This window comes from Asterias amurensis, chromosome 8 (assembly GCF_032118995.1).
Source record: "Asterias amurensis chromosome 8, ASM3211899v1".
Taxonomy (NCBI): domain Eukaryota; kingdom Metazoa; phylum Echinodermata; class Asteroidea; order Forcipulatida; family Asteriidae; genus Asterias; species Asterias amurensis.
In genome coordinates this window covers 23,381,192-23,408,465 of record NC_092655.1, presented here as the reverse complement: position 1 = coordinate 23,408,465, position 27,274 = coordinate 23,381,192, and the positions used below count along the sequence as shown (strand labels likewise).

Here is a 27,274-nt window from a genome sequence, read left to right as displayed (position 1 = left end):
TAACAAACCTGTGAAAATTTGAGCTCAATCGGTCATGGAACTTGCGAGATAATAATGAAAGAAAAAACACCCTTGTCACACGAAGTTGTGTGCGTTTAGATGGTTGATTTCGAGACCTCAAGTTCTAAATCTGAGGTATCGAAATCAAATTCGTGGGAAATTACTTCTTTCTCGAAAACTATGGCACTTCAGAGGGAGCCGTTTCTCACAGTGTTTTATACCATCAACCTCTTCCCATTACTCGTCACCAAGAAAGGTTTTATGCTAATATTTATTTTGAGTAACTACATATAGTGTCCACTGCCTTTAAAGGCACTGGACACCTTTGGTAATTGTCAAAGACCAGTATTCTCACTTGGTGTATCGCCAACATATGCATGAAATAAGAAATGTGTGAAGATTTTGACTCGACCGTGTTTAACTACTTTGTTTACTTTCTGCTTAGATGTAGTTTTCAGTATAATTAAATTGTGGTTTATTAGTTATGTAGTTTTCTGATTAATTGATATTTCTAGTAGATTATTTATAATTGTGTGTTATTTATTTTTCTTTCTGTATTGCATGTATTCAAATAAAATTTCCTACATGGTGGGACAAATAAAATTGAATTGAATTAAATTGAATTGATTTGAATTGGTCATCGACGTTGCAAGAGTGAGAGAAAATACACCGTTGTTGCACAGATTTGTGTATTTTCAGATGCCTAACAGAAGGCTCCATGCCTGAAGTCATTTTTAGTATTTGAGTGAGGGTCTACTTTTCTAAAAAACTACGTTACTTCAGAGGGAGTCGTTTCTCACAATGTTTTATACTACCAATAGCTCTACAATGCTCGTTACCAAGTTATGTTTTATGCTAACAGTTATTTTGAGTAATTACCAATCAAGCGCCTTAAACAGCTATGTGAAATGTATATGGCCATGTCCAACATGAGCACAGCATGTAGTTCAGTTTTTGAGTTGACTTTAAAGGGTCTATGAACTTTTTGTGGAACAAAAAACACAGATTTACATTATACTTACACAGTTTGAAGATAATGATGGTAGAAAGCTTCCCTGGAATAATTACTTGCTGAGGTAGTTTTTGAGAAATTAGTAAAACAATGTCATGAAAATAATTTTAGTTTCAGTGATCATGGGACGAACATTATTTTAGCATGTAAAAATGTATTTTCATGACATTGTTTTACTAATTTCTAAAAAACAACAGCACCTCAGCAACTAATATTTTAAGGTAGGCCTACACGTTCTGCTGTCATTATCTTCGAACCTTGTAAGTTTGATGTAAATCTGTGGACATTGTGGTTTGTGTTACAAAAAGTACCCAAATCCTTTCATTAAATTTGAAACATTACTTTCAAAAACTTTCACCAGGTATCCAGTTCATCCTTTCCCAATTTAATTTCATTCAGAATAGACCCTCAACACATTGTGTTTAGTGAATGATAGATCAATTAACGTCGAGACAGCTTCTATCCATCGGTTGCGATCGTAGGCCGTAAGTACACACGTTGGCACATGCTTAAAGGAACACGTTGCCTTGGATCGGTTTTCCTTTTACCTCGTCGACTAACACGTCGGCCATTTATGGGGGTCAAAATTTTGACTCCCATAAATGGCCGACCATGTTAGTTCGCACAGTAGAAGGAAAACCACGCAATTTCGAGGCAAACTTGTGTGGATCATTGTATTCTACTTTTAAAACATCTTTCCAACCATATGCATTTTATAAAAAACAGTTACAAATGCTTTTGTTTTGACCAACTCGTCCGATCCAAGGCAACGTGTTCCTTTAATGACGTCACTGATTAATTTGAGTTTGCCAACTTGCTATGGTAACGGAAATACCGCCAAAGTGAACAAGGGCATACACTGCGTTTTAAATGGTTGTTCTAATCTGATGATATCACACTGCAGTATTATGATGCGCAAGGGTCCATTTGGAACATTATAATCAAACCCTGCCATTTTGACAACTGACAATAAACATGGTTATATCTCAATACCTAGCTATAAACCGGCGATAAACTAACTGTGAGATAAATGTACACGCCGCGTAGTAGCCCCCGAAAATATTTAATTGTTAACAAATTACATCGACGATATTTATCCCAGCAAAAAAGAATCCTCACTTGTGATTGGTCAAAATAGTCATGTTGAATACGAACTGCACAGCTGTTGACCAACCAGAAGAAAGGATCCACAAGGAGAAGCAAAGATTCGAGTTTGATTACAAGATAATTTATTGATCAAAACACTCCATAAAAACTCTCCAGTGTGTAAAATGACACATCGGAACCAACAAACAGTTTCACACCATAACGCTCAGCGTTACAAAACTGTACACTCTGCCACTTCAAATGGTTGTTTACTTGACATACAAGTCAACAAGTTCCGCACGTTATAAACCGCTGCATCACTTCACAGCAAAAAACTCGATACATATTTTCAAAAACGTCACCTCAGTTCCGAGTTTTACGTCATCGTCTTATTTTGTTGTATCCATCTGTCTCCGTCAATATTTAAGCACACTGCGTTGGTTGTAGACGTTTATGTTTGTCGTTGTAGTCGAATTGCGGGGATAGCGTAATACACTCCCAGCTCTCGCGATCGAAGTCTCTCATTTTTTCGAAATCGAAGGCTTACTCTTCGTTTTCCTTGGACAGGTTGTTGGGGGACTGGTGAAACCGTAACTTTGTTCTCTGTTCTCTGTTTTATTATCATGCCGTAAACGGTTTAAAGGCAGTGGACACTAATGGTAATTATACTCAAAATAGTTATTAGCATCAAAACTTACTTAGTAACGAGTAATGGGGAGATGTGGAAAGTTTTAAACGTTGCGAGAGGGCTCCCTCTGAAGTAACGTAGTTTTCGAGACCTCAGAATTATATTTTGGGGTCTCGAAATTGAGCATCTGAAAGCACACAACTTCATAAGACAAGGGTGACTGTTTTTAGTTTCATTATTATCTCGCAACTTCGACGACCAATTGAGCTCCAATTTTCACAGGTTTGTTATTATAAGCATATGTTGAGATACACAAAGTGAGAAGACTGGTCTTGGACAATTACCAATAGTGTCCAGTGTCTTTAACACCATTATGTCAACGTATTTTTACTTAACAAAAACAAGCATGTTTGTGTTGCTGATCCTTGAATTGAATCTTACTAATGCAACGGAAAGTCAACAAAGTTCTGTCAATCTATTTCATTATTTGTCCGTTCTTCTCACACTGCCGTCTTAGTATAACGAACTATTTGCCTCTGTCTATATGAGATAAATGAACATCCTTGTTTGCTTGAGGTTCTTTGATAACAAAGACCTTGTCAAAGTTCATTTGTTGATACGAGTGAACTTGGACCTTGGATTTCTCAATCCGTTTTGTATTTGACTGTAGAGAGTTCATTCTTGACTTTAGGACCGTCCCGTTCATTGGGCAATAGAGGGAAATCACACTTCAGGAAACACAACTCTCCTATGTCCCTGGACTTCAGGAAGTTCCGCCATATGATATAACAGTTGACCCCTCTGATCATTATGCATCCTAGGGAAAGTACACCACTGTTTTGGGGAGAAGACAAAAAATTACACTCTCTATCGTTTCAAACAAAACAAAACGTACACAAACAACAATGTAGACTTGTCCGAGACTCGTTACGCAAGCACCTATACCCGCTCTGAATTCACAACCCGCATAGATACTATCTGCACGGTAACAGTACTTGATACCGTGGGGTCGAAGCATGGTTTTCGAGGTTGTTGGACCTCGTACAAACGAGGCCGCAACAGCCTCGTTGTACGAAGGTTACAACCTCGAAAAACCATGCTTCGACCCCACGGATCAAGTACTGTTATGTACCGTGCAGATAGTATCTATGCAGTTCGTGAATTCATAGCGAGCCGTGGACAAGGCTAACAACAATTAAAGTTTTATGGAAATCCCATAATTAGTTGGTCATGCTTTTTTGTGTGGATCCAATCCCTAACCATAATTATAATAACCCAACCCCATGACTAACCCTCATCCTATTATACACAACTTCAAACCTAACACTACACATTGGTTTGTTTTCGTTTTTAAATAACGGCACAGTCATAAATTCGAATTGCCAGGTCACGTTTAAAACCAGAGTCTACCAAATTAAACTATTAACAAAAACCTGAGGCGTAAAATCCATCCGCAGTGCAAGCAAAACGGCTCCACCGCCATAAGTGTATACTATGTTTGTCTGTCTGTCTGTCTGTCTGTCTGTCTGTCTGTCTGTCTGTCTGTCTGTCTGTGTGTGTGTGTGTGTGTCTGTCTGTCTGTCTGTCTGTCTGTCTGTCTGTCTGTCTGTCTGTCTGTCTGTCTGTCTGTCTGTCTGTCTGTCTGTGTGTCTGTCTGTCTGTCTGTCTGTCTGTCTGTCTGTCTGTGTGTCTGTCTGTCTGTCTGTCTGTCTGTCTGTCTGTCTGTCTGTCTGTCTGTCTGTCTGTCTGTCTGTCTGTCTGTCTGTCTGTCTGTCTGTCTGTCTGTCTGTCTGTCTGTCTGTCTGTCTGTCTGTCTGTCTGTCTGTCTGTCTGTCTGTCTGTCTGTCTGTCTGTTTGTCTGTCTGTCTGTCTGTCTGTCTGTCTGTCTGTCTGTTTGTGTATTTCGGTTTCTTAAATCCATGATTACGAAAAAGTTAGAAGCTGCAAAGTACCGTACAAAACCACTCAGCTCAATGGTGGTTAAACATAGATCAATATTCCCCAAAATTGATATTGTTATTAACGAACACTGTGGCGTATCTAGCCAGGGCAAAACAAGACGTCCCCAACCAACAACAAAACACATGATGCTGATAAAGGTTAAACTTGACAACCATGGCTAAATACTTATTTATTTATTTATTTTAAATCTTTAGACATACACAATAGTTACAAGTTGTACAGGGGCTGTCAAGGTTAAAACAAAAGTATAAAACTGTCATCAAAAGATGTGTAAAACTAGACCCCTGCCAACGATAAAAATATAATTATACAATATAAAAAGGTAATGTATACTCCCAATTGCAATTTATCCGCCTCCAAATCTTTGAACCCCACTCCAAACTTAAAACCCGGACCCTCTCGGCAAATCAATCCCTGGTACGCAACTGATCGGAAACTTACATTTGACATGTTTAAAGCAGATGGGTTCAAGGCAGGTTAGCTTGGCATAACACGATATATGGCCTATACGTGTACATTGTGTTTACCAACGAGGAAGAAACACATATCCTGTTTAATGCTAGAGGCCGGGTCGGGAAGGAATTCGGTCATAAAAGCATTTCACTTTTATGTGCTGATAAAGCTCAATTAGCTGTACAGCCATAGCATGATATATATGTTAAACCATGGTTAGACCATAGAGCAAACCTTACCCTATTAGACCAATGTTTCATAACAACTTATCGTCTCCTGTTGGATCACCAAGACTTTTACAATGTCTTAAAATCCTAACTTGTCATTTCAATGTCTTAGCAAAATAAAAGCTGCCGGATAGAACTGGAAAAAACAAAACCCAGATGGATTTGATACAAAGATGCCGAAATAAGCTTTTCTGAAAAAGTCCAGACGCGCATCACAGTGACGGGTTCGTGAACTACGTTTTACTGGGTCTCTTGGGGACATTCAAGGAACAACACGATATTTAAGTTAATTGCTATAATCTTGACATATCCAAGAATGAAAATATAAACTTCCTCAGCTTCGTTGGCTCCTTTACATAATAATATTAAATGCCATCAAAATGTTTATCAAATGTCATCATCGTGTGCAGCGTGGGCTTCGGCGGGATGACCGTTAGCAAGCGGGCTCAAAGGCACTGGACACGATTGGAAATTTCTCAAAATATTTATTAACATCGAACCTTTTTGTAACGAGCAATGTCGTGCATGGTACAAAACATTGGGAGAAACGGTTCCCTCTGAAGTGACGTAGCTTTTTAGAGAGAGGGGGGAAACAAAATCTCACTAAAATGCTTGAATCAGAGAAAGACTTCAGACCTGAAGCTTCTCTCTATTATGCGTCTGAAAACACACAAATTTGTGTAACAAGGGTGTTTTTCTTTCAATATTTTCTTGCAACTTCGTACAATTGAGTCCTAATTTCCCCAAGTTTGTTATTTAATGCATTTGTTGGGATCGCCAAGTGAGAGTACTGGTCTTTGACAATTACCAATGGTGGTCCTCGACAAGACGTCTTTCATCGTGAGACCAGTAGGACTGAAATATAATGCCAAATTGGGTAATATGAGCCAGCTCGACTGACATACAAATTAAAGGGTGGAGGATACCGTGCGTATAACACTTTAATTGCGACGTTCAACTTGCCATTGACGTGCGTCACATCATCGTCAGCCTCGCCCAGTCAATTTGATCAAGCAGAGCTTGTTGCACAACTAATTTATGTTTCCAATAATTTTTGATTTTGTGAAAGGCCATAAGAAAAGCCAGGCAGGTTATGTCCCGAATCAGGGCTTATATTCGTTTGGGATGATCATGTCGGAGGTCTAAATCGATGTCTCGGTCTTCCTCAGGTATCGGTCAGTGACGGATATTGACTCCATCACTTTTCGTTTGCTTTTATAAAGATAGATGACTACCTGAAGTCATGAAGTTAGTAGTACTCTTTCTTTCAACTCGGCCTTATTTTGCTCATCACACGACAGGCTGAGTCAAAGCAAAATCGTTAACAAAACGTCCGAACTCGTCCTAAACTAATCGTAAAACGGGTTTAGTCTGGCTAGAACGTATAGCTTTGGCCAGGAAAAGTCTGCAATGTGATCCTGAAGAGTCCACAAAATGGACAATGTTTTTCCTAAGGCTTTGCCTCTTGAGATTTACGTCTTGGTTCCCCTGGTTACCGTTATCAAACAGCTCAGCGAAGTCACACCAGAGACCTTATGACCAGTGTATTGAAGTCTCGCGTCTCGCATTCATTAAGGAAAGACGTTTCCTCATTACACATCAAGCGTAACCAAGTCATAACGGATCCCTAAAGGATTCGGTTGGCGTGCAATGGCAACATTTCATTACGATGAGAGGTTTTTTCAATACAGAATACAAGCTGATGAAGTCAACCGTAGTAAACCAATATCATGCTGCTATAAACAACATAAGAAATGATTACGTGTACATTATTGCGGTTGAGAAGAAACGCCTTAGCTTGTTTACGCAGCTTTTGAATGATTTATAGTCAATTAAAATAAAAGGTGTTGCCACTTCGTAAATTGAATGGCAAATTAGAATTAGCTGTTGCAAACTACCAACCAAAAGGACCAATCATGAAGCAAATGCAAAAAATATTTATCGGCCTGACGTTTCGACTTTAGCAGAGTCTTTCTCGAAGGCTAAATGACAGCACAACACATAAACATGTATATCAAGAGCAACAGAAGCAGTCAAGTGATATATTGAATGGCATAACATAAATTAATGCGATGTCACATAACTTTTTTTATACGCAGTGTGACTCAACATAAATTATTGCTGCGTCACTAATTGGCTTTGGACACCTATACGCAATCAGACAATGACTGTGTGTAAATCCACATTATGTAAGAACTTTATCTGGGACTCAAATATAGGATTCGAACCAGGGACCAGAGATTTGAAAAGAATGGAAGAAATCACAAAGCCAACTTAATAGATGAAAATGTTGCATCAGGTATAAATATTACTAATTTTGGTTTTACCCATATACCAATGTGTATTAGCACGTCTGTATACTCAGTACTTCCCCAAGCTCTGTGGAAAATCACAGGCATTACACGGTGAGATTCTAACCCCTGACCTCTGGCGTCAATCTCGTCAATGAAAACAAAAACAGTGACCTTTTGGATGTGTTAATTCTCACCTTAAATTCCCAAAACACTATAGCGATAAACGCGATATTATGTAGGACAGTTAACCCTGTCGCTTGTATAGATGCCAACCAAGATGTAACATTTCATTGAGTTTCAGCTTTACACTGCTTCCCTTGACTCTATACTGCAAATAACCACAAACGTCATCATATCACGCACTTCAATATCAGCTGATATTAGCAAAGGTCGTAGGCCAAAAAAGTTATTAGTTCCGAAGTCTGAGTGTGGTCAAAAACCCCGATAAAAAGTGTATCATTTCTGTTAACGGACAAAGGCAGATCAAACTAAACTGATACCATGTTGTGTCATGTGTTTTTGCGTTGCTTTCGAAATCGACGTTCACATGATTGAGTGTCAACGCCGTAATACTGAGAGTGAGGTAATACATTGGCAATGGACTTTATTTGCTGACGTCATAACGCCGTCATCTTAGTAACAATGGGATGATGCACCAATGTGAAACGCACAGCTTTGTACGCATTGTACAAAATAATGAGCAACGTTCTTTTGACCTCTAGCCTACTCTAATGACAACATTCCACACATAATTATACCCCATGTTGAAATGTGACGTCATTTGATGTTAAAGGATGTCGACAAAATTCAAACTGGAAGGGTATCACCCACCTAAAGAAAGAAGACTTGGATCGGGTTCTATCTGCTGGAAAATGAGCGCATCACAAACCTGAAACTGACCTTGGAAACGGCTAACGGGGTCAACGAAGACATACTAATTAATTTCCATGGGTAAATACTTAGGGAAATACCATAGGCAAAATACCATGGCAAAAACATTGTTACAGCTACAGTACATGTATTTTCTTATGTAAAAGCATGTATGTCCCAAATGGTATTTCCCTAAGGTACTTTATTGTATTTCCCTAAGTATTTACCCATGGAAATAAGCATTGAAGCATCATCTTCCTTAAGTCACACCCTTAGCAACAGCCGCAGCCAGAGTTGCCAATTCGAATACGACCAAAGAGGAACACGTCATTTCTTCAACCAATGCTTCATTTTGAGTGGATCTACAGACAGCCCCGCACACGATTCACCGGGTAATGGTGTTGGAAGAGAGTTTTTTCAAATCCTTGGTCGCCTGTTGAACTGGTACAGGCAGTGAAGATTTCAGTCAAGAACCATTAAATTGATATCAAACAAGAATTTCAAGGGCATAGTGAATGAAACACCATGATGTAAGCCGACACTGAAAATATTTGGACGACCATAGTCTAATCATAAAGAGCACTTTTGTATAGAAGAATGCGGTCAAGATCCAGCAAATTAAAGGAACACGTTGCCTTGGATCGAACGAGTTGGTCTTTGCAAAGCGTTTGTAACCGATTGTTATAAAATGCATATGGGTAGAAAGATGTTTTAAAAGTAGAATATAATGATCCACACACATTTGCCTCGAAATTGCGTGGTTTTCCTTTTACTTTGCGAACTAACACGGTTGGCCATTTATGGGAGTCAAAAATGTGACTCCCATAAATGGCCGACCGTGTTTGTTGACGAGGTAAAAGGAAAACCACGCAGTTTCGAGTGATACTTGTGTGGATCATTATAGTATACTTTTCAAATATCTTTCTAATCATATGCATTTTATAACAAACGGTTACAAACGCTTTTCAAAGACCAACTCGACCGATCCAAGGCAACGTGTTACTTTAATATCAAACCGAGAATTTCAAGGGCATAGAACACCATGATATTTGAACTCTTTAGACGACCTTTAGTCTAATCCACTGTATACTATCAACCCTGATTATAAAGAGCACGTTCTGCTTAAAACGATTACATTCTGAAAAGTCCAGAATCACATTTCTTCTCTGTCTTTCTTTGGTTTGATATCTTCTTATAACAACATTTCTGTTTTGTAGGATTTGAAACTTTGCATGGTGGAGATAAGATATAGAAGAGTTTGCGGTAACACCATGTAATGATCTCTAAATGAGTTGAGGTGGTTCTGAAAAGAACCGTTGGTTTAACTCGACGTTTCGATCAGTATGCTCTGATCGTCTTCTGGAGAATGCTGACGATCAGAGCATACTGATCGAAACGTCGAGTTAAACCAACGGTTCTTTTCAGAACCACCCCAACTTATTTAGAGATCATTACATGGTGTTACCGCAAACTCTTCTATATATTTCTGTTTTAAAGAGGTAATTTGGCCAGTCCCAGAAAACTCTTTTCAACGAGAGAGGGGGGGGGGGGGGAGAGAAAGTCGACTGAAAAATGATAAAAAGAAGGATAAAAATGGAAACATAGTTCAATTCATGTTATAGTTCTTATTTTATTTCAAAAATACCAAATGATGCAAATGTTTATTTCAGCAGTTAAACAAAGATTATAAATAAGTTATTATACAATAGTAGCAAGGAGTTACAACCCCCCAGTTTCACTATAAAAAGGGATTTGGAATGGAGTTGATTTAGTGTTTAAGACTTTACACGTTTTGACTTGTTATTTTTACCAAAATGGGGGAAATAATAGTCTATGAGATATTCCTCTGGTAATAAACATTATATTTATAAGATATCCAGGACAAACAAAATAGCATCAGAAATAGTTTCAAAATAGTTTAAAGCATGAGGTCCAGCCACATGCATGAATACATAACATCTTTAAAAAGAAACAAACACAACAACTGTGTTATATAAAATAGATGTTGACAAGAAATTAGGGGGAATAAATAACAAGTTTTGGGCAGTTACTTCTCTATTACGATATGTCTTTTCAGTTATTTGGTAACAGGGCTTAATTTAATAGAGCTGCTTATGTACAAATAATTTTAATTGAAAGCAGCTTTTATTAAATTAGACCCAGTTCTGAAAAAAGGCCCTTAACTATTTCCACAAAATGTTTGGCAGTTTCATTCAGCCATTTGGCACATTAAGAACAGATTGTTTAACAAATCATAAGCATTACAAAATACAATAAATAGCAAGTTGACAGAAGTTTTATGGGATACAATGGCTTTCAAAGCGTTGTCAAATATGGTCATGATATGGAACCAGCAGATTCAGGGAAAGTTCGTCATACATGACCTTGACATTCTTTCCCATGAGTTGAAAAGAGAGAAGAAAAAAATGTTATTACGCTGTGAAGTGAAAGTAATGGCAATGAATGAACAGCGACATTGTGGGTTTACAACAACAATAACAACAACCTAAACAACCAAAACCAGAGACAATGTTGATGACGACAGATATCACCATGGTAACCCAAACTGTGTCTCTCATTGTTGGTGGGATAATGGGAACAATCGAGACAGATTTCTTTTCAAGTCCAGGGTTGCGTTGCTAGCGATGGGAAACATGTAGACCGTGTCACAAGGAGCCAGGCAATATCCAAGAAGAAAACTCATTCACATTTCTGTTTTCTCCCTTTTTTTCTGCAGGGATAGTCAGTTACATCAATAAGTATGTTGTGCTGACCAAGTGTTACTTGGGCATGAAGTTGCCTGAAGAAAAAGAGTCCTGCGTGACATGGCCTTTAGTCCATAGAAAATCCTTTTTTACACCGAAGTTTTTGCAAAATAAGGTCTCTGTGTTTTAATGATAGTAATGTTTACAGATGCTGTGATGTCGTGTAGAGAATAGAATGCATTGAGTTCATTGTTCGTTTTTTTTTTTCTTCTTCAGAGATGACAGCTTGCATATCCAATTCCAAAGCATATAGTTCAGATTCTGCGGTTGTCGATGTTCCACACTCTAGCTGAGTAGCCATTCCTGCTGCAGTGATGAAGTGACTGAAGGGCCCTTAGTGTCTCATCATCAAGGTCAACCAGGGCGTTGGCTAGGGCGTTACGGCGGTGGCTGCTGTAGGCTAGCCCTGTAGCCGACGGGGAGGAACAAGATTCTTCCCCGTCTCCCGACGAGCTATCATCATGGTATGATGATGATGAATGATAGTGATGAGTGTTCCCGATTTGATGGGTTTGAACCATCTCCTCAAGATGCTGGAGATCGCTGGAAGAAAGCTCCTCGCACAGGTTACCCACGGCGTTCCTCCTCTGGCTTCCCTCTTCTCCGGTAGCCTCGGCCCGGGCTGGATTGAAGAAGTCCGGCATGTATGTCTGGACCGTCGCCTCAAGGCTGCGGAGTTGGTCGGCCGATATGCCGACCGTCACATCACCCATGGCGTTACGGCGTGCACGCTGGCGGGGTGAACGGGGCTCGGTGGATCCAACACGGAATGCACTCATTATGATTGAGGGTAATGTTAGCATAAATGTAGCAGTAGTATCAATCAGTTATCAAGTTGTCGCTTTTCTCGAAAAGCCTTTGAAATGTTGATAAGTTTCACACAGACGTTTGTTCTTGAACTGCTCTCTATCTCTTCTTCCAACAACCAATGCAGTTAACAGTAAATGTAGTAATGTAATGCAGTGCCACCGACTTCCCGTGCTTTTATAGGCCTACTACACATTGCACCATCGCATGCATAATCAGATCGATAACTGGTACCCTGCAGGGGACCCATCAGGCGACACGCTGTGTCAAGCGGCGAAGTCCATTATACTGTTACCAATCAAGTCAATTATGACGTCAATACCCAGTGACTCAGACATACTGAGGGACTCCAAATTTGAGATTATTACGGTACTCTAGCCGGCTACCTTCGCTACACACGTGACAACAGTCATACGTAATCATAACAGTTTCAAAAACTTGTTGCAACAAGTGAACTTTTTCACGCTTTCTTGACTGTTAAAGATCATGGTTACAAATTTTAACCAGAGGTACCTTTTAAAACAAAATATAAGAAGCAAACGCAGTTACACACTTGTACGCAGTGTTTAGTTTTTACAAGTTCATTAATTTAAGTGGTCATTATAAATGAGCTTTTTTAACAAGTTCAAATGGTCATTATAAAATTAAGTTTTTAAAAGATAAAGTCATTAATAATTGAGAAGGTCATTATACATGGAAATAACGGGAAACGGTTTATCTGTCTGCGGGGATTTTAAGAACGTCAACAATGTTCTTATTTTGATTACTTAAATTAAAATCAACAACAGGGCAATGTGAGGAGATTATGAGCTATAAAGTGCTATTTTCTCGACAGTGGTATTTCAGACGGATATTATTTCTGCAAAAAATAGTTAATGGCCTGACGTTTCGACCCTAGCAGAATCTTGCTCGAAGGCAAAGGATTTTATTTCTCAGTGTCGGACTGGTGCTGGTATGACCTTGTCATTAGTCAGTGAGCTATCGGATTGCCAATATTTGTTGTTCCAATATTTGTTTTCCCTAAATCTTAACTGTGTCTTTCTTTCTGGTAGAATTAAACAGGGCGTATCGGCAACGAACCTGTGTACCGCACCCAAATACATAATATCCATTATATCCACATCCTACACGCCGTGACAAGCGGAAAGGAATGTTTAAAATGACTTTCACTATAAGAGCCTGTATGGAATTCCTGAAATGTATAGCAATGTTGAATTTTCATATTAAACATTTAATTTTATTTTCTGCACCTGTTCTCTAATGGCCTCACTTAATGTATTTGTTATTTCATAAAACAATGTGACATCTGAGCGAATCTGCACTCGGATCTTCAAGTCGATTAAAATAGTTCGGACAGGACAAACTACAGCTACCATATTACTTGTACCTCTCGTAAATAAATAGTTTCAGATTGAAAAATGGCCAATTCTAAATTCGAAAAATAGTTATAACTATCAGACTCTTTGGAATCAACGCTTCGTGAATTATTTTTTTAACTAAATAAAATCATCTTATTTTAAAATGAAAACTCACGAACTCAACCGATTTAATCCGCAGATTGTTTCACAAGAAATTATCAATATAATTATTTGAAACAACCCTTGATTAAGAACACACCCAATTGGCCCCTTGCCCCTTTAAGTCAGAACCCTATACCCTTTACCAAAGGTTTATATGCGAGTGGGAGGATATATTCGAAGGCACCATGGAGAAGGCACATACTCGTTATCAGTAATTACTTAAAATCATTATTAGCATAAAACGTTACTTGGTAACGAGTAATGGGGAGAGGTTGATAGTATAAAACATTGTGAGAAACAGCTCCCTCGGCCTCTGAAGTGACGTAGTTTTCAAGAAAGAAGTAATTTTCCACAAATTTGATTTCGAGACCTCAGATTTAGAATTTGAGCTCTCGAAATCAAGCATCTGGAAGCACACAAGTTCGTATGACAAGGGTGTTTTTTCTTTCATCTCGCAACTTCGATGACCAATTAAGGTCAAATTTTCACATTTATTTTGTTATTTTGTGCATAAAAATGTTTAAATACAGCAAGTGAAAAGTCTGGTCTTCGACAATAACCAATATAGTGTACATGTACAATGTCTTTAAAAAAGAAAAAAAACAAAATGACAAAGTGACGAAATTGTGTACTGCCTTTGCTCATACCAAAAGGTAAAAGCACATACTAATGACTTTAACACTCACTCAAAGGGCTGTTCTTTCGGTCCCATGGTGAACTCGTACCCCATTAACCAAACAAAGTCACAGATTACAATGATGACATACTTCGACAAATTAGCCAGACACAATCAAAGTCAAAACCTTTCACCCATTTGGCATTTTCGAAACCACGATGTGAGCTTGGGCTTTAGGTTCAGGCTCCACTCGTTTTTAAGGCAAACTCGTGTTTTCCACGGCCCTACAGAGTCCAAGCCAAGAACCCTGCTCATGGTGTCCTTGTAGGTGGCTTGGGGAGAACAACTCGCATTGTTAAGACGCATTGATCTCTACCATCAATGGAGATCAATACCCTTTATACAATTAGCTGCACTTGTCTTGGTAGTGGTCTGAAAGTATCGCACAGTGAACTCAGTGAACATTGTTTTTTTTTTTTTAACAAAGCGAGACAAAACACTTTCACAATGGTTATTGGTTTACATCGACTAGATTTAAAGAGAGATACAAAGAAATCTATATCATTAGACTACTGATCTGTCATTTAATAAGCCTTTTCGAAAACAAGATTATATAATCGGCATAGTCCGTTTGAAGTCCCATACAGACAGTGTGCATTATTTAAAATGACTGACGATATAAATGCAGTTTTCGAAACCACGGTCTTGGCAACCGAAACTGTACACCTTCGGAACGGGACATAAATGAAGCAGCAGAAGCTTTCGTGTTTTCGAAAATGCCCAATTACCGTATGCTGCTGCGGCTCCACAATGCTATAATCCCCAATGACGTAAGAGATTTGGTCACATCAATATTGCAACATTATATTGCTATATCAAATAACAATATCATATTGACAACAAATCGTTCTTTTTGTTGCGATTTGATTCATACCTAAGCGATGACGACAGTAGATTGTGTACAATACCCGTGATCGTTACACAATCAATATTGACTTATAAAATATTAGATGAATATGATATTAAGATATCATTGTTGCGCAGTGGACGAAGTAACTAGTTCTATCAATCATGCACGCAGTGATGCGTCATGCTTTATGCAACTTTGGTGTCAAAGGAGTTTTTTGTGCGCGTTTTTTTTTATATAAACAAGCAGATAACATCAGAGTTGCTAAAAAGAAAATAGTTTGCACTTTTGCTTTGCTAGTTGTTGTTAGTATGTTATTTGCTTATCTGCTTGTTGTAAGATTTTATGAGTGTTTTCTCTTTGTATTTTATTATGTAGCTGATTTTTAGATTTGTGTAAAGCGCTTTGAGGCTTTGCATAAGGCGCTTTATAAATGTTCCTTTATTATTATTATTATTGAAAGTAAGAAAGGGAGCAGAGGTAAACACAGTAACCAACCAAATCGTACAGCATTTTGACTGGTAAATACTACTAATAATAATGTAAGCATTTTTTGTAAGCGAAGTGAACTATTTCTCAAAATGCTTTATGCTATATTGTCGTTCATTTTAAAAGTAATTACCAAACGTATACACCTTTCCTTTACGCTATTCAATGCAATGGACCTTGCGCGTGGAATTTACTCAGAATGTATACACCTGAACCCCATTTTAAAGGAACACGTTGCATTGGATCGGACGAGTAGGTCTATAAAAATCGTTCTTAGTAAACTGTTTGTTATAAAATGCATATGGTTGGAAAGATGTTTTAAAAGTAGAATACACTGATACACACAAATTTGCCTCCAAATGGCGTGGTTTTCCTTTTACTCTGCGAACTAACACGGTCGGCCATTTATGAGAGTCAAAATTTTGACTCCCATAAATGGCCGACCGTGTTTGTCGACGAGGTAAAAAGAAAACCGTGCAATTTGGAGGCATGTTCGTGTGGATCATTGTATTTTATCAACATCTTTCCAACCAAATGCATTTTATAACAAAAGGTTACAAACGCATTTTATAGACCAACTCGTCCGATCCAAGGCAACGCGATGGGTTATCACCACAGTGTACATTTATCAAGTTTATGTTCCTGTGTATCATCAATTTAGAATTTCTTGGAGCTGTGTTAATGGCATCTCTGCGGTAGCACGATAGACTGATTACCGGAAGTGTGGTTCTATTTCGATTTTTTTATCACACATTTTATTATGCAAAACAATTCATCAAAATATTGTTGTGGTCGCACTTTCAAGAAAACATCTGTTAAATTTTGGTCAATAGTTCATGTTTGCATGGGCTTATTTCGAAAGAACGAACGAAGGCATAACAAATTTCTCGCAAGTACAACTAACTTCAAACGTCGGGACAATTGACATTTTACGTCTTCTTTCTCCTCTATTTGATTGTTACCAATATTGTTTATAATAATTTTATTACCACAACTAACTTTTCTGTTTAGTGTTTTAAGCCATTGGACATTATTCGCTACAGGAAAAAAAGTTCACAGATTTACAAATAACTTACAGGGTTTACAGAAGGTAATGGTGAAAGACTTCTCTTGAAATATTATTCCATGAAATGCTTTACTTTTTGAGAAAACATTAAAACAATATCAATTCTCGTTAACGAGAATTACGGATTTATTTTAAACACATGTCATGACACGGCGAAACGTGCGGAAACAAGGGTGGGTTTTCCCGTTATTTTCTCCCGACTCCGATGACTGATTGAGCCTAAATTTTCACAGGTTTGTTATTTTATATAGAAGTTGTGATACACGAAGTGTGGGCCTTCGACGTTTACCGAAAGTGTCCAATGGCTTTAACGGGGCAAAAATATGTTGGTCAGATTGTTGTTGTTTATTTATGAATATTTAACATCCTTAAACACTGTTGGTCTCTCAGACATCTGATACGTGGTAAAAGAATAATCCAAATCGTTGTGAAGCATACGACATTGAACGAAGCAAGTGTGTAACAATGCGGCAAATTGTGGAGGTTTTCAATATGGTTTGTGACCTTCTGATTGAAATATTGTGACACAAGGAATGTTTGTTGTAGTTTGAATACGGGCAGAGCTTGTTGGTCTATAGGCTCGGCTTGGAGTCGATTCTGTTAGCTAATTTTTTATAGCTAAACACTTGAGCAAAAACAGACAACTGTTGACGAATATTTTGTTGATGTGGCACTAGTTCAGCAGTCAATTATAATCAAAGGTTGACTGTGATAGTTAACGGTTAAAAGGTTAAAGGGTGGGGCTTAGAGGTACCAACATTTATTACTTCAACAATATTCAACAATATCCAAATATGTAACGTATGTTATCATTGTCGATATCAATGTCCCACCACAAACGTATTCTCATTCAGCTTTATGAGCATTTATCTTGGGGGAAAACATCCGCGATGGGAAACCATCCACGGTGTCTGTCTGTGCCAGGGTACCGTAGCATGGACCTCCATGGTACTGGTTGGTTCTATCGGAAGCCGGTCATCTCGCCCCCAAGCAAGCTTGCCCCCAACAAACAACCTTTGTTATGAAATACTGCCTTCCTGTAGACGCGACTAAATAATGTCGGTGAAAATATTCATAATCCTAATATTCGATATTCAATATTGTCCGTCATCATTTGTTTATAAAATATAATTTGCCATGAGTCCATGACCACTGTTTCCATGGTTGAACGTTCTCGAGCCAACTACTCCTTCCTTAATAAGTTCGTTGGTTCTGGCAGAATTAATTAATATTTACTTAAGCCTGGTTCACTCATGCGAATGCAAATGCGTATTTAACTGGACAACTATAATCATTTCGCAACTGAGCGAATTATTCGTTGCGGGCTTGTGACGTCAAATAATACGCTCAAGCATCTTGGAGGCAACCAGCTACACTACATGGTAAAATGAACGCTTCTACTGCACAAGAGATATTCTTATAGCTGTAAATTTGCTACGTGACCAGGGAAAAACATGAGAAACTGAAACACAATTAATATTCTTATTTGGAGATAGGCTGGAACTGGTTGCCGCGTGAATTGCCACAAGGGGCAACCATCAGACACTTACTTGCAAAAGGAACACTTCAGCGGCACAAGAGACATTATTCTACAGGTGTACCTTACTATCCCCAAGAAAAAAATGAGAAAACTGAAACACAATGAATGTACTTTTTTGAGACTGCCTGGTAAAGTTGCGCGTAAATTGCCTCGTGGGCCAACCAGATTCACTAAACGTGCAAAAGGAACACTTCGCAGGCAAAATATATACTTTCTTCTGGTTTTAACTTACTATCCCCAAGAAATAAACGAGAAAACTGAAAACATGACCGAGTGTTCTTATACTCGGAGACTGCCTGGAACAGGTTGCCGCATAAATTGCCTCGTGGGGCAACCACAGATGCACTATCTCTTCTAGTTTTAACTTACTAAACCCCCAGAAATACTCAAACATGGGATGAGAGAAAAATCAAATGGTCCTCAATGGGATTTGTGTTTATCCCCAGGAAAATAATGGGGGATATGCAACGTGAACGAATGTTCTTATTGGACAGGTTGCCTGAGGTTGGTTGCCGCGCGTGTGACGTGGATCCGACACTAATTTTCACCCTTCAACGTCAACCCAAGTCACGTGACATTCTTTAGAGTTTTTTAGACTGCGTGATTAAAATGCCTTAAAGGGGAAGGTATAACTGTTAAAGGGTTGGTTCTTTAAGGTTTGATTTTTTATGCCAAATTTACTGGTTTAAATAATTACCCAATGTGAACATATTCATCCAATCCGTTGGTCATGTTGTTAGTAGAAAACAACACAAAACACTCCATCAAACAAACGAAAAAAGGTTTACGTTCCAGTCAGTGTTTGTAGAGGTATTTATTTCAAATGCAGCAACTGAAATGAGCATTGCTTGTGATTCAAAGAGGCTATCTTATAAATTTTGGTTTGTACCCATACACCGATGTGTGTTAGCACTGTATACTCAGTACTTTCCCCGAGTCCTGTGAAAAAAATATCACAGGCATGTTACTCGGGTGGGATTCGAACCCACGACCCTTGTAATTCTAGAACAGTGTCGTGCCAACTAGACTACCGAGGTTGCCCGGTAGCTAGAGGCAGTTCGAATCTTATGTTTTGGCAGCGGGTACCGCAACGATATAATAGATGTTAGATCTATTATAAGGCTGTCTTTTTAACGTTGACAGTATTTTAAGTGAAGGACATATTTCTCTGGAGGACTGGTGTATGATGAACCTTAATCTAGTAAGTGAGTGTTCAGACCGAAACTATAATCAAATATAGAATAGAATAGAATAATGTTTTATTGTCACTTGTAAAAAACAACAGTGAAATTCGTTTTGATTTGCAATATATTTGGTAATCGTTTGCTTTCTCTTTTTATTTTAAAGATGTTTACGAACTGAAAAGTATTCCACGGAATGTTTTTTCTTCTTTATGTGGTGAATGCGACTTTTGAATGTTTGACTTCAAAGAAAGTGCTCAGAATGACTGTAACCGAGAACGGCATTCAAAGGTCACAGTGCATCTATGCCCGTCTCGCCACTCTTAGGAGCACGGGGTAATAAAACGCAGTGCTCCGGGGGATTCGCATCCCCACTCGCTTCATCTCAAAGTAGTTGCTACAGCGAAGATTCTAACGTGACGACCTCCCATCAGAATAATCCATGGTTGTTTCACTATAAGTTAAAACCTTTTAGGTTCAAAGCAGTTTTCCCAGGTAGATACTTCCTACTCCACAGTACGTCAGAAGTCCATTAAACCTTCGCCACAAATCGCCTCCTAGCCCCGTCTTCTGGGTACAAGATGTGCGTGTTTCCTCCTTGATTCACCATACATGCTTTATAGCCTTAGGGGTTTTCTTAGCAAGCCAATTACAGCGGACAATGATACATCTTAAGATACCTGGAGGTTGCTCAAGACGCTCGCTTCCTGAATGACACTCTAGAAATTCGAAGAAACTGGCATCACAGAAGCCGGTTATTTTGACGCCACTTTCGGGAATAATTCAAAGTAAACCGGAGTGGATTACGGCACAATATAAAAAACAAGGACTCATTCTATCCAAACATAACTTATGGTGATTGAAGACGAATTGCAAGTATGAGAATTGCTTTACTGCCGACCATTTTTCCTAAAACAGAGGATGTTTATGCCATGCGTTGGGTTACAATTATTACTAATTGTAATTTGTTGTAATTAAAGTGCACAAGCCTCCACACGAGAGCACATGTGGGTGTGGAGTTAGACGTTTCTGAAATTAAAATTTAAAATTAAATTTCTTTCGTAAATATACATTTTAATATCTTCCAATGTTTATCTGGACTTCCGGTTCTAAGTAATACAATTACAAATTGTTTATGCTAAAAAATGTTACCTCGCCGAGGAAGAAATTAGTAATTCCTTTCACAGAAGAGTTACATCAAAGAGAAACCCGATCCCTTCATGTCGATGATAAATTTGTAAAGTTATAATTTTTATTCAACCAGTACGGGGAATCAGACCACCACGATGTATAAACTACATGTATTTACATTAAAAGCACACCAATCAACAACGTTGCGTGGTAAAGAAAGGGGCAAAATTCCATCTGCTAATGACTGCAGCGTTGGACAGTTTTGCAAATTAACTTCAGTAATCAAAGAAGAAAAAGCATAGGCAGGCTTTTAGAGTCAGTTCATACTAAACTTACTTTTCGCTAATGAATTGATGGGTTATTAATTAAAGCAGACATGAGATCCGTGTCTTCTAGGTACGCGATGTAGGCATTTCCCATTGATACATAATGCACTGCATCATAAGGCTTTAATTTTAAGCCACTGGGGTTTTCTACGCAAACCAATTACGTGCACAAAGGCTGAACACCACAAAGCAAGTCTGAAACCGTTTTAAAGCCATTGGACACGTTTGGTAATTGTCAAAGACCATTTTTCTCAACTGGTGTCTCCCAACATAAAATAACAAGTCTTTGAAAATTTTGACTCATTTGGTCATCGAAGTTTTAAGGGAAAAAACACCTTGTTGCACAAACTTGTGTGCTTTCAAAAAAAGGTTTCAGGCCTGAAGTCTTTTAATATTTGAGGAATTACCTCTTTCTTCAGAGGGAGCCTTTTCTCACAATGTTTCTTCTATCAACAGCTCTCCACTTTTCTTTAATGTAGGTTGTTATGCTAACAATTATTTTGAGTAATCACCAATAGTGACCAATGCCTTTATTACTTCCATCCAATGGTTTCTTTCGGGCCATCGAGTTACATATTTCAAGCATGCTTCTGAGATTATATCCACGGTGCTTTTAAGAAGAAAATAATTTAGCAAAATTCCTTTTAAACTCAAGAAAATAACAAGTTTTTCACCTGCGGGCATTAACAAAAGTCTGAACTCTTGACAAAGGTTTGAAGTTTATCCTCCTGTACTAGTCACTAAACCTGCATCATTCCAGAACTACAACTTTAGATGCACTTTACTGTAACTTCTAGCAGCATAAATCCGTCATCGATACTGTGTTTCGCGTCTATCAACGACTTTATGCTCATCCATACATCAGAGGAAACGGATGGTGTGAGATTGTTACCATGGTAACAAGAGGACATCTCTTCTCTAACCAATAATGAGAAAACTCCGGTATTGAATCAAAACGGACAGAAGAGTGGATTTGATTTCTGCAGATGATGATAAATGACTAAATGCTATTGGCTCTAATGACATAAATCCCTGGCATGGTGTATTTGTCTTGATCAAATTGCATGTACATGTCACACATATAGCTCATAGCTTTTCACTGACGCACTCAAACATTTTAGAAAATGGCTAATAATGAAAGAGTACAGTTGGGACATCAAACATGATTTGTAGGACTAATCAGAGGCATTCGTCTTCACATGAACATCAGGTATTATATATATGGCCCCTTCAAAGGGACATGAGAACAAAATAAGGAAGGAAGAAATTATATATAAGGTCTGTATTTTGAGCTCACAAAATCACTTAGTGCACTTTCACAACCCCACAATATGAGCATCTCTTTGTGGGTATACACCACAAAACAGTCACGGTAACCCATGACTAATGTTTAATAAATGATTGAAATGTTAAGAAATCTCACAACCTCTTAAATTAACTTTGTTCATGCAGTGATATCTGCTTGATTTGATGAGGTATCATGTCCATGACCATGTAAACTATGCCCACCCAAAGTAAAAACAGTAGGGCCTAACACGCCTGCACAAGTGGCCATCTTGAAATAAAGGGGCTCTACGGTGTAAACAAAAAGGGACAAAGGTACTGGTCTACCCCACTAGTACCCAAAGTTTGGAGCCAACAAAACCACAATACATTGATTAGACCCTGTCAATACTCCTAAAGGTCCCCCTCTCTTTAGTCGACTGAGGTTGAAATCATGTTAGGATTTTCCCTTTCCTGATTATCCCTCATGATCAGTTGGAAGCACCAGATGTCCCTGGCAACTACTGTATAGCTGAGCTTATTTCTCCTTCCATGTTTTGGTGAACAGGTGATAAGCTGAGAGACAGGTTCTTTGATGTTTTCTGTGTGGGTGCCTGCCTCAGGCGCTGTTGTATTTCAGTTGATAGTTTTGGTTCATTGCCATACAGTAACGGCTCGAAAATCTGTCATTTACAGAACATTTACATGAGGGTCTGACAAATATTATTGAGGTTTGGTGCATCACAAAAAATAGTGGGTTTGCACCTTGCACCCTGTGTCATGCTTTACACTGTGTTTCTTGAAACATATTTTTGACATACAATAACATAGATGAAATTGACCAGCTTGGAGTTACAATTCAATTTAACTTAGTTTTAATTGAGTTTATATCCCCACCAAAAGGGTAATTCAAATGCTGGCATACAGTAAAAAACGAGACCACATTCAAAACAATGGTATCTAATGTTGTAAAATAAGTACAGTTGCTACAATGAGTATTCCTCATACATTAACATTTCAATATTTATTGATCCATCCACAGTACATCAAAATCCAGCCCAGTTCACTAAACTAATATTCCGGAGAAAAAAAGTGTCCTACAGACGTCAATTGAGCATTGCAGATGGGCAAATAAAAAAAATTGCGGTCGATTGTAAATGTATTGTTAACTGTTATGGTTTATAACTATATTATATGGTTCGCTTGTCTGATGGTTTTGTCCAATGATGCAAAAACAGATTGCAGTCTGGGTAGTTGAATTCACTGCTGGCACATCGATTTAGAAAACAGTTTTTCTTCAGTGATACAAAAGTGATGGTAGAAAACAGGCTAAAAGAAAAGGGACAAATTGTCCTAAATTAAAAGGGGATAATACATTTTATTGGTTTTGGGAAGAGTTAAATTGTTTCCACTCCAATAGTTTCAACAAATGGTTGTGTGTCGTGGATGAGCAGGTTTAGTTGCTGCATCGGACTCAAGTTCTTATGGCTGAATCAATGAGTGTGAGTTAGATTCCATGTCATGACACTCATGTTCTTGAGCAAGGCACTTTACTATAATTGATTCTCTTAACCGAGGTGTTTCCATGGGAACCTGAGAGGGCTGAGACAGTAGTGTCATAACACCATTCTTAGAACAATCTCTACCAGATTTGATAATTCGGCAAAAGGAGTGTCATTTATGACAGACAAGGCACATTATGAATGTAAAGATGAACACCTCGTTTTTGTAATGTCACAAAAACTGATTATTATTATTTACACCAATGGGACACTTTAAAGGATGATAGCAGGTGTCCCACTCACTTTTTCTTGTCTATTGTTTCCTGCACTGAAACTATAGAAAAGGATGAAAAAGTGGGACACCAACTATCAACACAAAGGTCTCCCAGACCAATCAAAACACAGATATTGAAAGCTAACGCCACAGCAGGATTATTCAATGAAATAACTGGTTCTGTAAAAAACAACCTATCTTTATCCTAACAGATAAAGACAAGAGACCAGTTTAGATGAGAAACAATTTAACACTAACCTTTATCCCGCAGACCATCGAGAATCTTGCCCAGCGCCCCACGGTGTGATTTCCCATCGGGATGGGTAACGAGGACATCCACATCTCCACAGGTTGTCTTCCCTCGTCTATAGGAACCACAGACAACGGCCATCATAGCTGGATCAATGCTCACTGCCATCTCTCGCACCTGTTCAAACACAATTAATTAAGAAAAACATTTAAATGAATTACCTCTTGACTGACCCGTCTTATCTATTAAACAGGTTATTTAATATTCAGACATCATGGATGGCAAGAGAAGAATTAACTATAAATAGTAAACCTACATGTTCAACCATGTTAAAAATCTCTTTTGGAGGAGTAGAGTGTTGGTTCTGAAAAGAGTCGGTGTGGTCTTTTAAAACAAAATTGTTATGCAAGTTTCCCCCAAACAAGCATACTCTAAAAGCCACTCTAGGTAAGGGGTGACACGAAGAAAATGACTAAACATGAAAATAACTCAGGAGAGCTGGAGGCAGGAATTGATATTCCTCTTAAAACAGTCCAGATTGTAGGATGGGGGGGGGGAGAACATCCACCAGGCAAGGAGTACCAAAGAGATGCAGTACGTGGAGGTCTCAACGTTTCGAATAATATACTCAAGAGTATTCTGTTCTAAACATTGAGACCACACCTGCTCTTTCCAGAGCCAAAAGACTCATACAAAAGAGATTTTATACATTGTGGTACCTCATATTATTCTATTTATAGTTAATTTGTTTCTCATTTTTTACAGGAAACAAACTTCACTTTAAATGATCCGAGTGATTTTATTCAAGTTGATCTTCAAACAAAGTTTCAACTTTATTAGACGCAAGATGTCCAAGCCAAAATAGCCATCTTCAGTTTATTACTGACAACAACTATCACAACATACTGTATTTTTAATAATTGAGCTGAAGTTCTCTTTTTAAAATTGATTTTTCTCTTTGACTTATGCAAGTACTTAGTCTGGAAAATGTTGAAATGCAGACTCCTGACTTTCAGCCATTCAGGCACTTCTTATCTGCTGCCCTCTATTATCACAGATGTGTCATTGTACATTTTGACAAAATTAATAATATTTAAAGGTTTTTTGTTTTAATGTGCATCTTTGGCAATCGCTGTGGCCTTTAGTTCCAATGTTAACGGACCCAAGCTCTGGTGCGGTCAACAGCAGAGTGTGTGTTCTAATCACGGTCAGCACTCTTGTGCCCTTGACACGGGAACTAACCCTAATTGCTTTTTTACAAAGTTGGGAAGGTACATGTAGTGTATTCTTCTCTACCAGTCAGGCTACTAGTAGATGATACCCATGCCTACATCCTTATGGACTGTGAAGGGGGTAACCCTGTTTCAGCCCTAGGAGTAGGTGGCTCCTAGTGGATGATACCCATGCCTACATCCTTATGGACTGTGAAGGGGGTAGCCCTGTTTCAGCCCTAGGAGTAGGTGGCTCCTAGTGGATGATACCCATGCCTACATCCTTATGGACTGTGAAGGGGGTAAACCCTGTTTCAGCCCTAGGAGTAGGTGGCTCCTAGTGGATGATACCCATGCCTACATCCTTATGGACTGTGAAGGGGGTAACCCTGTTTCAGCCCCAGGAGTAGGTGGCTCCTAGTGGATGATACCCATGCCTACATCCTTATGGACTGTGAAGGGGGTAACCCTGTTTCAGCCCTAGGAGTAGGTGGCTCCTAGTGGATGATACCCATGCCTACATCCTTAGGGACTGTGAAGGGGGAACCCTGTTTCAGCCCCAGGAGTAGGTGGCTCCTAGTGGATGATACCCATGCCTACATCCTTATGGACTGTGAAGGGGGTTACCCTGTTTCAGCTCCAGGAGTAGGTGGCTCCTAGTGGATGATACCCATGCCTACATCCTTATGGACTGTGAAGGGGGTAACCCTGTTTCAGCCCTAGGAGTAGGTGGCTCCTAGTGGATGATACCCATGCCTACATCCTTATGAACTGTGAAGGGGGTAACCCTGTTTCAGCCCCAGCAGTAGGTGGTAGTGACATTTGATTTGGGTCGATAGCCCAAATCAGTTAATGAGTTGCCCTCACTTGAAGTGGTCGTCAGTGGCCTTGTGATGTAAGGCAATCTCTCTCTGTTTCAGGTCTCTATGTTTTGTTTTTGAAAGGGCAAGGGCACCGATGCATTTTCTTCTAGGTAAAGGGCACCCTATGAGGAAATTGTAATTTCAACTGGAGCATTTCAAGGACACCAAGGCAATGACCAGAGAGCATGGAGTCATTCGCCTTTGTGAAGTATGAGGCCTGAATGTTTAGGAAAATATAAAGCGTTGTTATTCAACTTACTGTTGCTTCTATTGCCCCTGCCTCTTCTCTGGGCATTCGTTCAAGAAAGTCATCGTAATGCTTTAAGCCGATCTTCTGCTGTCTGCTCAATTTGGCCTTCTCTCGTATATCATCCAGAGTCCGATATCCCTGCAATAAATTACAAAAATAATAATAATACTAAATTATACTTATAAAGTGGCTTACATCCATGACTGGACCCCAAGCAGTGTACAAACTAAAATAGCACAAAGCAAGAGGAGGAAATAATCAGAAGAGCATCCGAAAATTTCTAACCAAAATTGCTAACCACAAACACTTTAAAGAGTAGTTAAGATTCATGGAATTTCTTGTCCCTGTTGTTTTGCTTATGATGCAGCTCAAGACTAACTAAACTGATGTTGTAACCATGTTGTTGTTTTGGGGATTACAGAATATGACCAGGGGTAATACTGTTTGAAGCGCTTTGAGACACCCCTCGGGCGTAAAAAGCGCTTGATAAAAATGGTCTATTATTATTATTATTACACAGATGCACAGTATACTCAGTGCTTTCCTGAGTTCTGTCAAAAAAGCCACAGGCAAATCACTCTGTTGAGATTCAAACCCACAACCTTTGTTCTCATAGAAAGATTTGAGAAATAAAACAGTTGTGTTGAGGGCAGAGCCACAAAAAGAAAAGGTGTAGGTGGTGGTGGGGGGGGTGGGAGGAGTCAGCTAGGATGATTTTGATGATATTGTTGATCTGATAGTCCAAGAGTTAATGTGTTCTTTATAGATGCATTCACCACAT

General features: G+C 38.8%; 1 protein-coding gene across 4 annotated transcripts in view; it reads right to left on the bottom strand.

Annotated features, from left to right (window-relative positions):
* The window catches only part of LOC139941025 (DNA polymerase lambda-like), a 35,230-nt gene that overhangs the window by 3,171 nt on the left and 4,785 nt on the right, over window positions 1-27,274 (bottom strand). For 3 of the 4 annotated variants that reach the window (XM_071937438.1, XM_071937440.1, XM_071937441.1), the window contains 2 exons: window positions 26,503-26,631; window positions 24,178-24,346 (listed from right to left, as the gene is read on the bottom strand). In XM_071937438.1, the coding sequence (XP_071793539.1) occupies window positions 24,178-24,346; window positions 26,503-26,631 (298 nt within the window). Of the gene's footprint in view, window positions 1-23,024; window positions 23,473-24,177; window positions 24,347-26,502; window positions 26,632-27,274 lie in introns of those variants that run through there. The other variant, XM_071937439.1, reaches the window with a different exon arrangement.